The 15,122-nt window shown below is 43.6% G+C and overlaps 1 protein-coding gene across 3 annotated transcripts in view; it reads right to left on the bottom strand.

The window, feature by feature from the left end:
- The window catches only part of PGLS (6-phosphogluconolactonase), a 28,042-nt gene that overhangs the window by 8,792 nt on the left and 4,128 nt on the right, over positions 1-15,122 (bottom strand). For all 3 annotated transcript variants that reach the window (XM_069766772.1, XM_069766770.1, XM_069766771.1), the window contains exons 2-3: positions 6,131-6,392; positions 1,000-1,107 (exon numbers count right to left, since the gene is read on the bottom strand). In XM_069766772.1, the coding sequence (XP_069622873.1) occupies positions 1,000-1,107; positions 6,131-6,385 (363 nt within the window). In that variant the 5' untranslated portion in view covers positions 6,386-6,392. The remainder of the gene's footprint in view (positions 1-999; positions 1,108-6,130; positions 6,393-15,122) is intronic.

The following is a 15,122-nucleotide window of genomic DNA, read 5'->3' as shown; positions in this document are numbered from 1 at the left end:
GAATCTTACAAGCACCAACAGTCATCTCCTATCTCAGTAATGTAATACAGTCTCTACTCATAAGACTATGTAGAGGGCTCTACTCCATAGAATCTTACAAGCACCAACTATCATCTCCTATCTCAGTAATGTAATACAGTCTCTACTGATAAGATTCTATGTAGAGGGCTCTACTCCATAGAATCTTACAAGCACCAACTATCATCTCCTATCTCAGTAATGTAATACAGTCTCTACTGATAAGACTATGTAGAGGGCTCTACTCCATAGAATCTTACAAGCACCAACTATCATCTCCTATCTCAGTAATGTAATACAGTCTCTACTGATAAGACTATGTAGAGGGCTCTACTCCATAGAATCTTACAAGCACCAACAGTCATCTCCTATCTCAGTAATGTAATACAGTCTCTACTGATAAGATTCTATGTAGACTGATGGGGTGATAGAAAGGAAGGAACTAGAAGCAGAACCCCTCCTTTCTCCCTCTCCATAGAATCTTACAAGCACCAACTGTCATCTATCTCAGTAATGTAATAAAGATTCTACTGATAAGAGTCTATGTAGACGGATGGGGGGGAAGAGGAATAGAAAGGAAGGAGCTAGAGTATGTAGAAGGTTCTACTCCATAGAATCTTACAAGCACCAACTGTCATCTCCTATCTCAGTAATCTAACAATCTGTCTTTACTGAATATGGATTTTATCTGTGTATTGAGACTACTGGGAATGAACGATCAGTCCAGGAGGGAAAAAAATGCAGATTCCTTTAATAAGATATATTACACCGCTCATTTTCATGTTTAGTATTTATGAAATAAAAATTAACACGACTTACGGTTTGAAGTTACTTTGGACAATCTCGAATTGGTAGAAGGACCCCTTAAAAATAACCAGGTCACAATGTGTACCCTTCATAAGAAGCAATACACCCCGGTGTAGATGGAAGATATAAAGTCTGGGCAGTCAGCGATCGCCTGCAGCGCCGCATCCTCCTCACCTCTCGTAGCTTCTTTTCGTAGTCAGCCGCTGCCTCTTCCACGGTCAGTGATGGATCGATGACGATAAACTGAGGTTCAGACAGGAGGCCGAGAGGAACAAGCTGCCGCTGTGACGAGAGGCGAAAGGACACATAAGAATTGTGCACTGCGCAGAGGAACACAAGTATCATCCCGAAAACCACGGACTCCACATTTCGGCCGCTGTGGTGGCCTCGTCCGCCCCCTCCTGTGGTCGTGTTACGACCAGTGTGACCATAACAGAGGCCTGGTGGCCGAGGAGCCGCCTCTGGATGGTGCTTATGTGGTTACACTCCATGACATTACATTTTCCGTCTCCCGCCTCTGATGTGGTTCTGAGCGTTATATGGGATATACTTTTGGATCTTGAAATTTCGGAGAAAAATGTATGGAAAAAAAGCAGGGCGAGGATCTATAACTCTATTAATCCAGCAGCGCTCATTTACTGTACAAGGACATTATGTAACACCCCATCTTGAATCCCAATCCAAAATCTGTAACCGGACCTCTCACCTATGTGACATTTACAACACTGGTGGCCTCCTCAGCTATCAGGGTCCAGAGGCAAATGCAATCTCTGCCCCCATTAGGGCTAGTACCCTACCTCAGAGGACATCGGTAAAATAAACGAGTAGGGAGCATGTAGCCCCTCAGCCAGCAGACATTTACAGGAATTAGTATCGCTTCATAAAAAGATTATCAGCAGCTGAGATAAAGTACATTGCATCCTTCAGCTGCTGCAGAACCTCTTTCAGACAAGAAAGGCAGAACATTAAAGTGTTTTAATCCCAAAATTAAAGGGGTTGTCTGGTAAAAACAAGTTATCACCTGTGATTACTCATCGATCGGTGGGAGTCCAACCGCTGGGACCTGCACCTGCAGAGTAGGGCACTATAATCCCCATTAGCATAGAGCGGCAGTGCCCATGCTCGACTGACACTCCATTTTGTACTAAGATAAAAGTCAACTCACTCTTCTGTTCAAAGAGGTAGTCACAGGAACACTTTCCATTTAAGTCTTCAACTGGTTTATTAAAAACGTACTGCATAAACCAGTGCAAAATCAGGTAAACATACACTGCCCTTCTGGCATAACGGGAATAACAAAATAGCATACAACATAGTCTGTGTGGCTGCGGGGTTAAACTCTAACACAAGCATAGCTCTGGAGATCTCATCTCCAGACACACCAAACACTGAATGAGTCCAAAAGCTCCACATTTACCTTCTGGACCACACCCTGGGGTGGGAATATGGTGAACAGCCTCCCACCCACTCTTCAGATGGTCACCAGAAAACCCAGCCTTATGGCCGATTACCTCAGCACATAACATGCTGGATCATACTTCTGGGTTCGTATCACTGAGGATAACATCCTCAGTGATACATATCTCCCCTCCAAGATTTTACCAGTGACCTACTCACACCGTTTTGCCAATCAGTGCGGGTCCCAATGGTTGGGCCATCGATCAGTAAGCTATCATTTATTCTTACATCTTTTGGATAGGATATAATTTAAAGGGGCTGTCCAGAGAAAAGTTATCAAGACAGGTGATAACTTACTGATCTATGGAGATCCACTCCAATGGGCAGACCAGGCCATTTTTATTCCTGATGGGTCACTTTTATCTCCACTACAAAATGCTCTTCTACTCCAAAGGGAATGGAGTGGCGGTCGAGCAAGCACTGCTGCGCCATTCTAACAGGAAAAAAAGTGCCCTTCTGCTGTTTGGTGCAGATTCCCAGCGGTCAATCAGTAGGTTATCACCTATCCTGATATATTTTAGATAAGTTGTGACATAAAGGACATGTCCATAGAAAAGTTAGGTTCCAACTTGTGGATCGTCTGACCTCTGGGAACTGTTGGCCTCTCGGAGGTAGTCCCATAGAGAATGAACAACCACTGTTCCAGTCTGGGAATCGGTGGGGGACCCAGCAAACAGACCCCCACCAATCCACAAGTTAGCACCTAACCATTGGGTGATGGGTAGTGACACTGGGAACAATCCTAAGTCAATACCTGAACAGTGAATCCAAAATTTACATGAAGCTCCTCGGTCTCTTTCTTACAGAGGTTCTGCAGCAGCAGGAGTGTATATTATCCAGTAATGTTCAGTGCCCTATCTGCTGCAGAACATCTTTGTGAAGAGGAAGGGAAAACATAATGATTACTGCAGTTGTTTTATAGCTGAAGCCTATGTCTGCCTCACCTAGTGCAGAAATAAAAAAAAAAGTATTTGGGGCAGTGTTTAAAAAAAATGAAAAAGTTATGAATAATTCCCCCGATGTTTTCTTTCCATACTTCAGCTTCTGTAGAACATCTTTGAGAAGGGAAAGGGGGAAGCCTCAAGTCAACTACTACGAACATTTTCTTAACCACTAACATCCAAGTTTCCCCTTCACGTCGAAAGCAGCAGCTGAAATGTATTTTATGAAGCAGAACATCATCCTGGCTGCTGCAGAACCTCTTTTAGAACTGTAAGAATCAGATTTTCATCAAGTACATTACATCTATCACAAGTATGCCGAGTGCTTCCTCTTTTCCGTGTTGGGGAGGTTGTGCGATGGCCACGTAACACATATTCTGTCTGTGTTTTTAAAGGGGAAATGAATTAAAATTCCATGTCCGTGTTTTTGGAAGGGATTACTGTAATTTTCCAGTCCAAATAAATGACTGCAACATCGCAGAAGGGAATAAAGTGCAGAGCTGGAGTGTAGAAACAGAAAACCTATGGAGTGAAGAGCGAGGTCCTGGGAGCAGGTCAGAACTTTCCACCATGTGCTACTTCGGATGGCACTTTCACCAAATGACAGTGTTATGTAAGAGGTCAGCGCCCAGCTTGTGATGGCGTCCATGAGCTGTACACGTTTCTTGGGTAACTTCCCCAATTGCCACATAACTTTTTTTTTTGGTTGTGAAAGATTTCACATGTACAACTAAGCTGCTATATAAAGGAGAAGTGTCTGATTAATAAAGAGAAGCATTTGTGGTCTCATGGAGGGTGGAGAGGGTCACATCATTGCGACCGCCAGTGATCAGAAACTTATCACCCACCCTGAGATTTGTACCTCCGTATTGGTCAGTGGCATCATATCGGGGTACATATAACTTATAAAGATAACTTTTCTTAACTTTTTATGGGGAGAAATATAAACATATCAGCAATTCTGCCGCTGTTTTTCTACATTTTTGATTTTACACTATTCGCCAAGATCCACAAATAAAGTGTAGATTTGATAAAAAAAATTCTATAGTTTCGTTATTTTGTACAATAAAAGAAATAAAAATCCCTTGCTTTTGTGTCGCCATATTCTGAGAGCCACAAGTATTACAATTGTCCTTCGAGGGCTTATTTTTTGCAGGACAAGTTGAAATTTTCCTTAGTGTAATTTTGTGGTAGATGCGACTTTCCGATCACTTTTTATTACACTCTTTTGGGAGGTAAAATAAATAAAAAATAAAAAAAACTTAAAGTACCACCCCAGCGGGTTTTTTTAATCACGGCGCTGGAGTGGTGTTTTAAATCCATGTCCCCTGTCTTATACTTACCTTCCGCCATCTTCATCTGTCATCAGTTTGTGATCTGCCGGAACGCTCCAGTGTTTTTAGCTGGAGGTCACAATTTGTGACGCAGCCTCTGACTTCCTGCCAGTTAGAAGATAAGCTCCCAAGATGGTGCTGCAAGACCGGAGTGGCACCGAAATAACGTGAAAACCCCGGTAAGGTGAGTATAAGACAGGGGACTTCGATTTAAAGCACTGCTTCAGCGCTGAAAAAAAAAAGAACCAGCTGGAGTGGTGCTTTAAAATTCTGAATTTATTTCATTTTTTAAACACAATTCACCGTCATGTTATCATTAATCAATACGATCACTACAGTTCCAAAAATATACGATGTATTTTTCAGATTATGGGACGCACCCCAGGTTTAGCTTAGATAGCATAGCACCAATCAGATTCTCCTTGATCACAAAAAGCTGCCTCCAGACCCTAAGGCGCACACACTTTGTCTGTTGTGTGAGGCCATATCTGTGTGAGAAGGTGTAGAATGTATCGGTACAATTTTTGGGTGGATATGACTATTTTATCGCTTTTTAATTAATTTTTTTAGTAGCAAACATTTACAAAAACACCATAAAACCTGATTTTTTTAATGTTATTTTTATGAAGTTGCCTGTGCAGGAAATATAATATATAATACTTTATTCTGAGTGTCAATACGGCTACAGTGACACCCAATTTATGTTTTATTTTTGAGCTTTTACCATTTTTAGCTTTCGTGAGTACAGTGCTTTATGAGGGCTTATTTTGTACATAAAGAGTTGTAGTTTTTATTGGTACCATTTGGGGATACATAGAATTTCTTAGATTATTTTTTTGTTAGGCAATATGAACAGAAACAGCAATTTTGGCATCGTTTTTCATGCATTCACTATGCACAATAAATGACAGGATGGTTTATAGTACGGGTGGTCACAAGTGTGTTTTGTTTTTGCAAGGGTTTAAGTATTTTTACAATTAAACCTTTTTTTTTTTATCATTAGAAATTTGAACTTTGGGGTTTTAGCATTTATGATTTTTTTTTTTCCTGCAACACTTAACAGTTTCACAACCTATGTTGTAGGATGACAAAGACTGAGAAACAGACAGGGAAACCATTGTTATCTATCCTTATTACCATAGCAACAATCAACACCCTGCGATCACGCTGCGGGGTGCCAATGGCCTGACAGAGAGGGTGATCTTTCTTAGTCAAACTCCTCCCTTGCCATCGTCACTATTGATAACACCATCTGAAGGGTTAAAGTGCCGGCATCTGAGCTAGGTCCGGTCCAAACAAAACACCGAAGAAGCTCCGCTGTGTAGAACAGCCAACTCCTGCAGTGGATAGTATGGACACAACTACTGACCTGACCACGTGCCATATCTGAGACACAACCCCTGTACGAGGGAAATCGCAGTAGTCGCCAATCCTTGCCCCATGAAATGCCTAATTAGTTCAACTCACAAGTTAATGAGGGATTGGAGGTGTAAGGTTACGTGTATTGTCAGCTATTCACTGACGGCTACGCATGACCCGGGCGTTTCTCATCATAGCAATGGACCAACAGACCTTGTACTCGCCATATGTGCTCTCCGGATCAGAGAACGGCACCAGCCTCTCGTCACACATGGCCACTTTCCATCCCTCAGTATTGAGGCCGGCGGTCTTGGGTAATTCGCGGCTCAGAAGCTGCACCAGGCTCCCACCAGACAGTCCGATCCTGAAGTTATCTACCCCTCTGGACTCATGGACCAAGAGCTGCGAAAGAGAGAGGGCAAGCTCTGCTGGCGAGGGGAACACGCGGATCTGACGATTGGAGGACATCACAAATCTGGAGAGACACATCAGACATAACCATTTACACATCAGTTTTATTTCAGCAGTGGGTCCAGTCACAGATTCTGCTGAAGGCTTCCATTCGGTTCACACCACCTATTGCAGAGTTTTGGCTGTGGAATCTGTACCAAGGTAACATAGAAAGTAAATGGGGTTTTATAGCGAATCTGTCACCACACTTCACAATACAAACTGCATACATTATTAACTATATCTTAGACCTGATCAGGTTGATGTATTTACTTTAAAAATCCTTGTCAGGATGGCTATATAATCCTGCTATCTACAGAGTGAGATCTCATGAGTGTCTGCCCACCCAGCCTGACAGACATCTGCAGCTTGCACTGAGCACTGTGAGATTTCAACAGGGAGGAGGGACACTGAGGAGCTAAATTTAAACCTTGATAAAACAGCCAGCCTAACATGAATTTTCACAGTAAGTACACCACCCTCATCAGGTCTAAGATATTTATTTAATAATGTATAGTTTGCATTGGGAAATGTTATAAGCTGGGGATGTGTTGCTGATAAGAGTACGAGCATTGAATAATTGTATGAACAACAGTTCATATCCATACAGTTTGCTTGGGCTTTACAGCACCACTTCGATGTTTTTTTATTATTTCACCCCTGGCGTGGTATCATTAATATGTGTTCCCTGCCCCGTACCAGCCGCCGTCTTCTTCTGTTCTTGGCGCCGCTCCGAACGTCTACTGCAGGTTGTGACCTGCCGGATGGCTCCGGCGTTTGCTGGGTGAACCAGAGGTCATTTCTCAATGTAAGTCTATGAGAGCTAAAACGAGGTTGTGATAGCCTTACACTGAGAGCTCGGCCTATGGCGACCGGTATTTTGCTACAGGCAAGGGAACAGACATTAAAGATACCACTCCAGGGATTAAATAAAAAAAACACACCGGAGTGGCGCTTTTAATAAGAAACTTGATAGGCCATCAATCGGCTATGAGCAAAAATCTTCCTGTGATAGGGTAGCTTTACACTGGGGCAGCTGTATCCTGTGCTCAGTCGCCCCCTAGTGAATACTGCACTAAATAAAGAGCTGTCAAAGATCAGTAAAAGGATTTAATACAATAGACGTCAGCTTTTAAACCAATTTAACATTAGCCTGAAAAAAAAAATCAATTACTTTGCTACACCAGCAATGAGACTGTTCACATTGGGCAAGGATAGGAATCTTGAATGAGTAAATTTGGGCCACAGATCCGACTCATATGCCCAGAGACATACATAAAACAGACAGAGCATAACCAACTTATTTATTAGAGGATTATTTCCGAATAACGAGTATCTCCTGGTTTTCCTTCCGAGAGCCTGAGCGCTGTACTCGGCTTTCTCTGGCAGTTCGGTAGACAATGAATGAGGCCGAGGATGAGCTTGTGCTCCTCCACCGCACTGAAGATGGGGCTACATTGGTGTCCTGGGGTCCTGATTTCAGAATCGCTGGGGAATCCAGCAGTCAGACCCCCACAGATCACCAGATTACCTCCAATCTTGTTTATAAGTCCAGTATAAGATGAGATTTAGTGATAAGTGAGCATGCTCGGGTGTTGTCCAAGTATCTTGGGCATGCTCGTATATTATGTTCGAGTCCCTGCAGTTGCATGATTCACGGCTGTTAGGGAATCCCCACGTGTTCTAACAGCAAATCAAGCAGTCGCACGGACTCGAACATAATATACGAGCACGTCCAAGATGCCACGATATCCGAGCACGTTCCCTCATCACTAACGAGTTTCAAACATCAGAGTTTTTTTCGTCATACATGAGAAGAAGTAGTCTGTGTGGGATTTTTTTCAGAGTGCCGGATCCATTTTTGGCCCTTTTGTCATTTTTTACAATCTTCGTTGCATCTGTTTTTCTTGTATGAAAATAAAATTCTTCGAGAGTTTGATCATCTCCTTATAAATGTGTACTGTGTAATGGCTAAGTCTCACCGTGCAGGAACATGGTCTGCACACACCACAGCTCCTGGGCAGGGGAGGAAGCAAAAGAGAATATTTAGACAGGACAGCACAAGATCACAGCAGCTATTTTCTGTCTGTATGCTCTTTTGCTTCCTCCCCTGCTCGGGAGATGTGGTATGATCAGAAAATATCCCTGTACGGTCAGACACAGCCATTACACAGCACATAGAAGGGGCACATTTATAAGATTATCTCAGCACAGGAACATTTTTTTTTAAAACACATCCAATTACTATTCCAAGATCTATTAATTGAAATGTACTTTTGTTTGTGGGACAACCCCTTTAAGGACTGTAATGTATTAGCCAAAATGGTGAAAAAGAGTCACTTTCACATCCATACATTATACAGAGAGCTCACAGGTTTCAATTCCGTACTGTCATACTTCATGTCACCTCTGGAGGCGCTGCAGGCAATTTGAACACTTTTTCCAGGGTTGCTGCACAGATTACAGCTGATCATGGTGGATCACCGCAGCTGGATTTTCAGGGAATCCTTTCAACAAACAGAGACCCCCTTATATTTCTCTGGGAGGTCTAAGTATATTAGTAACAGATGAATACACCACGGAGTACAAAGATGAAGGGTTATGTTTATCCAGTACATGACAGCATTTCTAGATTCCTTCCCATACAGTGCACACAAGTTTTCCTAATAAAACCAGACCTCAAAATCCCAAAGAAATTATGACATAGCACAGATGAGTTACCACTCCTCCATTAACCCTGGAAATTCCACCATTATGTACAAGTGCTTCTCACAAAATTAGAATATCATCAAAAAGTTAATTTATTTCAGTTCATCAATACAAAAAGTGAAAATCATATTATATAGAGTCACTACAAACAGTGATTATTTCAAGTGTTTATTTCTGTTAATGTTGATGATTATGGCTTACAGCCAATGAAAACCCAAAAGTCATTATCTCAGTAAAGTAGAATACTTTATAACACAAGCTTGAAAAATGATTTTAAAATCTGAAATGTTGGCCTCCTGAAATGTATGTTCAGTAAATGCACTCAATACATGGTCGGGGCTCCTTTGGCATCAATTACTGCATCAATGCGGCGTGGCATGGAGGCGATCAGCCTGTGGCACTGTTGTGGTGTTATGGACGCCCAGGTTACTTTGATAGCAGCCTTCAGCTCGTCTGCATTGTTGGGTCTGGTGTCTCATCTTCCTCTTGACAATAGCCCATAGTAAAGGGGTTAAGTTTGCTGCCCATCAAGCACAGTGATACTGTTGTTTGTAAACCAGTTATTGGTACTTTTGGCAGTGTGGACAGGGGCCAAGTCCTGCTGGAGAATGACATTTCCATCTCCAGAAAGCTTGTCGGCAGAGGGAAGCATGAAGTGCTCTAAAATTTCCTGGTAGACGGCTGCGCTGACTTTGGTCTTGATAAAACACAGTGGACCTACACCAGCAGATGACATGGCTCCCCAAACCATCACTGATTGTGGATACTTCACACTAGAGCTCCAGCAGCTCGGATTGTGGCCTCTCCACTCTTCCTCTAGACTCTGGGACCTTGATTTCCAAATGAAATGCAAAATTTACTTTCATCTGAAAATATCACCTTGGACCACTGAGCAACAGTCCAGTTCTTCTTCTCCTTGGCCCAGGAAGACGTTTCTGGCATTGTCTATTGGTCATGAGTGGCCTGACACAAGGAATGCGACACTTGTAGCCCATGTCCTGGATACGTCTATGTGTGGTGGCTCTTGAGGCAATGACTCCAGCAGCAGTCCACTCCTTGTGAATCTGTCCCAATTTTTTGAATGTCCTTTTCTTAACAATCTTTTCAAGGCTGCGGTTATCCCGGTTGCTTGTGCACCTTTTTCTACCACACTTTTTCCTTCCACTCAACTTCCCATTAATATGCTTGGATACAGCACTATGTGAACAGTCAGATTCTTTAGCAATGACCTTTTGTGTCTTACCCTCCTTGTGGAGTGTGTCAATGACTGCCTTCTGGACTTCTGTCAGGTCAGCAGTCTTCCCCATGATTGTGGAACCGACTGAAACAGTCTAAGGGACCTTTTTAAACGCTTAGGAAGACTTTGCAGGTATTTTTTGTTAATTATCCTAATTTACTGAGATGACTTTTGGGTTTTCAATGGCTGCAATCCATAATCATCAACATTAACAGAAATAAACACTTGAAATAGATCACTCTGTTTGTAATGACTATATAATATATGAGTTTCACTTTTTGTATTGAAGAACTGAAATAAATTAACTTTTTGATGATATTCTAATTTTGTGAGAAGCACTTGTATCTACTCTCACTTTATAATTGATGGATCACGATGAGGAGACAGAAGGATACCTCAGTAATCACAAATGTAATCCTTCTAGTAGGATTTCTCTAACATTTTCTTAGCTGCATTTTACAGCAATAGCCATGGGCCGTAAACAGCTTACAACACAGCAAAGGATCTCATTGTTGAAAGTGATCAGTCGGGAGAAGGTTACAAAAAAATTCCAAAGCACAGTTTTAGAATGGCCCAGACCTGGATCCAATTTTTCCTCAAAAAAAAATAAAAATTTAATTTTGTTTTTCACAAATTATAGGTGACAAAGGTGGAAAAAGTTCTGAAATTATTCTTCTTAGTACGATTTTTTTTTTTACATGACAAAAACCTGTCATTTTAACAGGGGTGTGTAGACTTTATATATCCACTGCATATGCCAAAGGCTGTCTAATATAACCATTATATTTTAAAATAAATGTTTTTTTACAGCTTTATCATACACTACAGTGGAGCTCGGAGGGGGGCGGTAATAGATTTCGGCTGACGTGTGTACAGTGTAACTGTAAATTCAATGATGATAGCTAGGGATGAGCGATCGTGCTCGGACAAGGTGTTATCTCAGCATGCTCGGGTGCTAACCGAGTATCTTCGGCGTGCTCGAACAATATGTTCGAGTCCTCGCAGCTGAATGTCTTGTAGCTGTTCGACAGGCGCAACACAAGTGGGGATTGCCCGTTTGATAGGCAGACTTTGGCTGCCCGTTTAGCTTCTGATTTACTAACTTATAGGCAATTTGTACATTTTGGGTGGAAATCATCTTTAAATGTAGATGAAGTAGAACTATTAGACAAAGAATCAGAGCGGCTGATGTTCTCCAAATGGGGCCATGAACACAGCAGGAAGCCGCTTCCTTGGTAACAGCAATCCTCCGGTGACAGATCCAACATCTCCGACACTCAGAGACAATACCCAGGTGTCAACTTTACACTTGTTATGACTGAAAGTCGTCTCACTGGGGGATTTTATTCCTGGGGGCCATGATGTTTTTAAGGAATGATAGAAACAAAGCATTTACTGAGGAGAAAAGAAAAAAAAATAATAAATGGGTCATGAATCCGGCCTAGTGATGAGCTGGACCTCAGCCAGTGACACCTGGCTGGCAAACATAGGGTCAGTCTATGGGTTTCCCGATTTCGGTTGCCCCGACCTACTGTCCCACTCTTTACGACTTAACGTTTATGATCCATGCTGATGGCAGGCGATGGACTTAATTAGTGAGACAACCCCATAACTTGACTGGTTTTCTTTTATTTTCCGTATTATATCCATGGTTTTGGTAATCCAGATTTTTTAGCCTTTGGTGTAAATGTGTTCCAGTACCATAGGGCTGTGGAGTCGGTGTCCATTTTGGTGGAGTTGGAGTCGTATAAAATGGACCGACTCCTAAAATATATAATACATTGGGTACAGTAGTACAAGGCAGTATGTGCTGTAAATGTTTTCATAAGAATTTGGGAAAGTTATGAAATGTCCTATAAATGTCTGTTCCTGATCTAAGGATCTCAGATTTTAGTGGAGATGAATCTGTGCTGCACTTTATGCACATGCTCAGTAGTGTCAGGTGCTGTGGAGTCGGAGCGGAGATGAATCTGTGCTGCACTTTATGCACATGCTCAGTAGTGTCAGGTGCTGTGGAGTCGGAGCGGAGATGAATCTGTGCTGCACTTTATGCACATGCTCAGTAGTGTCAGGTGCTGTGGAGTCGGAGCGGAGATGAATCTGTGCTGCACTTTATGCACATGCTCAGTAGTGTCAGGTGCTGTGGAGTCAGAGCGGAGATGAATCTGTGCTGCACTTTATGTGCATGCTCAGTAGTGACCAGTGCTGTGGAGTCGTAATGGAGATGAATCTGTGCTGCACTTTATGTACATGATCAGTAGTGACTGGTGCTGTGGAGTCGGAGCGGAGATGAATCTGTGCTGCACTTTATGCACATGCTCAGTAGTGTCAGGTGCAGTGAAGTCGGAGCGGAGGCGAATCTGTGCTGCACTTTATGTACATGCTCAGTAGTGACTGGTGCTGTGGAGTCGGAGCGGAGATAAATCTGTGCTGCACTTTATGTGCATGCTCAGTAGTGACCAGTGCTGTGGAGTCGTAATGGAGATGAATCTGTGCTGCACTTTATGCACATGCTCAGTAGTGTCAGGTGCTGTGGAGTCGGAGCGGAGATGAATCTGTGCTGCACTTTATGCACATGCTCAGTAGTGTCAGGTGCTGTGGAGTCGGAGCGGAGATGAATCTGTGCTGCACTTTATGCACATGCTCAGTAGTGTCAGGTGCTGTGGAGTCGGAGCGGAGATGAATCTGTGCTGCACTTTATGCACATGCTCAGTAGTGTCAGGTGCTGTGGAGTCAGAGCGGAGATGAATCTGTGCTGCACTTTATGTGCATGCTCAGTAGTGACCAGTGCTGTGGAGTCGTAATGGAGATGAATCTGTGCTGCACTTTATGTACATGATCAGTAGTGACTGGTGCTGTGAGGTCGAAGTCTGAGGTTTGGGTTACCGACTCCACAGCCCTCGCCATAGCGGAGTACAACATCTGTCTAAAAGAAAAAAATTTTTTGCCCAGTTTAATAAAAAAATATGTAAAAAAAAAAAAGTTACATTTTACGGAAAAACTTTTTTATTGCAACAATCCTAACAAACAAAAGACAAAAGTCCCCCCCCTCTCCACCTCCGCCCCCAAAAAGTAGCCATTCTAAATTTTCCACCAAAACATTTTGATAAATTTGGACCAAAACTGAAAATGATGAATAGAGGACATAATTTCTCCACTGCTGGGTGACCCCATGTCCATCCATCATGAGATACTGAGAGTTATGTTTGGAGTGTCACACCTCAGAGAACGCCAACACAGATCATAGGGGCTTAGAGAATGACAGGTGAAGACACGGATATAGCAGGGTGGCTCAGTGGTTAGCAATGATGCTTTGCACCGTTGGGACGACATCTGCAAGGAACTTGTACGTTCTCCCAATTTAGATTGTGAGCCCCAATAGGGACAGTGATGATGATGTCTGTAAAGTGCTGTAGAATTAATGGCGCTATATAAGGATAATATAAACCTTCTGTGACATCAAAGCTGATTGATAACTACAACTCCCAGCATACGCCAACATGCTTGACAACAGCTGGTGGAGTCTAGCAGGACATGTCCTCAGCTACCACCGGTCCAGGCCCAAACATTTCACCAAAACCTTGTGTAAGCATAGAGCCCTGCCCGATCTCGTCACAATCACCGAAATACACACGGCCCTTCCCCTGGCACTAAATAAACCAAACCTTGAATCAATACATTTCTGCTGCGTCTCCAGACTTGTAGAAATAATGAACGGCACAGGCAAAACAATTATTTTCCTTCGAATGCCAATGGTTTTCTATCTGCCATTTTTAATGATGTCTATGGGTCACCAGTGTTTCTCTCCTGCATTATAAGCCGGACGTCATTTGGACACAACAATGTGAACAGAAGCCATAATAGCGCTGGGAAGAGCCGGCCAGGACTGCAGAGAGTGATGAGACGAGCCCAGGTCAGTCCCTGGCCGGCTCTTCCCAGCGCTTTTGTGGATTTTGTTTATAATGTCGTGTCTTATTCCTGCAGACAGATTCCCTTTAAATCAATTTTTGAAGATGGGAATAATCTGTATGAGCCTACAGGAATGAAATTGTGTAGAATCTGAGACAGGAATCTCTTATTAGATATATCGGGAGTTTTCCATGAAGTAACAATCATGGTTCCAGAGGGTGCGAACACTGAAACGCAAATTCAAGCAGAAATTTATTGCACCGCCAGGACCCGCCGGCTCCCTGCACTACAACACACCTCACCAGCCAATCAGAGGCCGGCAGGAGATATCAGCTGGTCAGTGACACCATGCGCTGCCAGCACCGGCTCGCCGAAGTCAGTTGCCCACTATAGAAGACATTATACCAGGAAGGGGCCCAGCATGGGGGACGTTACACCAGGAGGGGGCCCAGCATGGGGGACGTTACACCAGGAGGGGGCCCAGCATGGGGGACATTACACCAGGAGGGGGCCCAGCATGGGGGACATTACACCAGGAGGGGGCCCAGCATGGGGGACATTACACCAGGAGGGGGCCCAGCATGGGGGACATTACACCAGGAGGGGGCCCAGCATGGGGGACATTACACCAGGAGGGGGCCCAGCATGGGGGACATTACACCAGGAGGGGGCCCAGCATGGGGGACATTACACCAGGAGGGGGCCCAGCATGGGGGACATTACACCAGGAGGGGGCCCAGCATGGGGGACATTACACCAGGAGGGGGCCCAGCATGGGGGACATTACACCAGGAGGGGGCCCAGCATGGGGGACATTACACCAGGAGGGGGCCCAGCATGGGGGACATTACACCAGGAGGGGGCCCAGCATGGGGGACATTACACCAGGAGGGGGCCCAG

This window comes from Ranitomeya imitator, chromosome 4 (genome assembly GCF_032444005.1).
Source record: "Ranitomeya imitator isolate aRanImi1 chromosome 4, aRanImi1.pri, whole genome shotgun sequence".
Lineage (NCBI taxonomy): Eukaryota > Metazoa > Chordata > Amphibia > Anura > Dendrobatidae > Ranitomeya > Ranitomeya imitator.
Note: the sequence above shows the minus strand (reverse complement) of the source record. Positions and strands in the feature narration are given on the sequence as shown.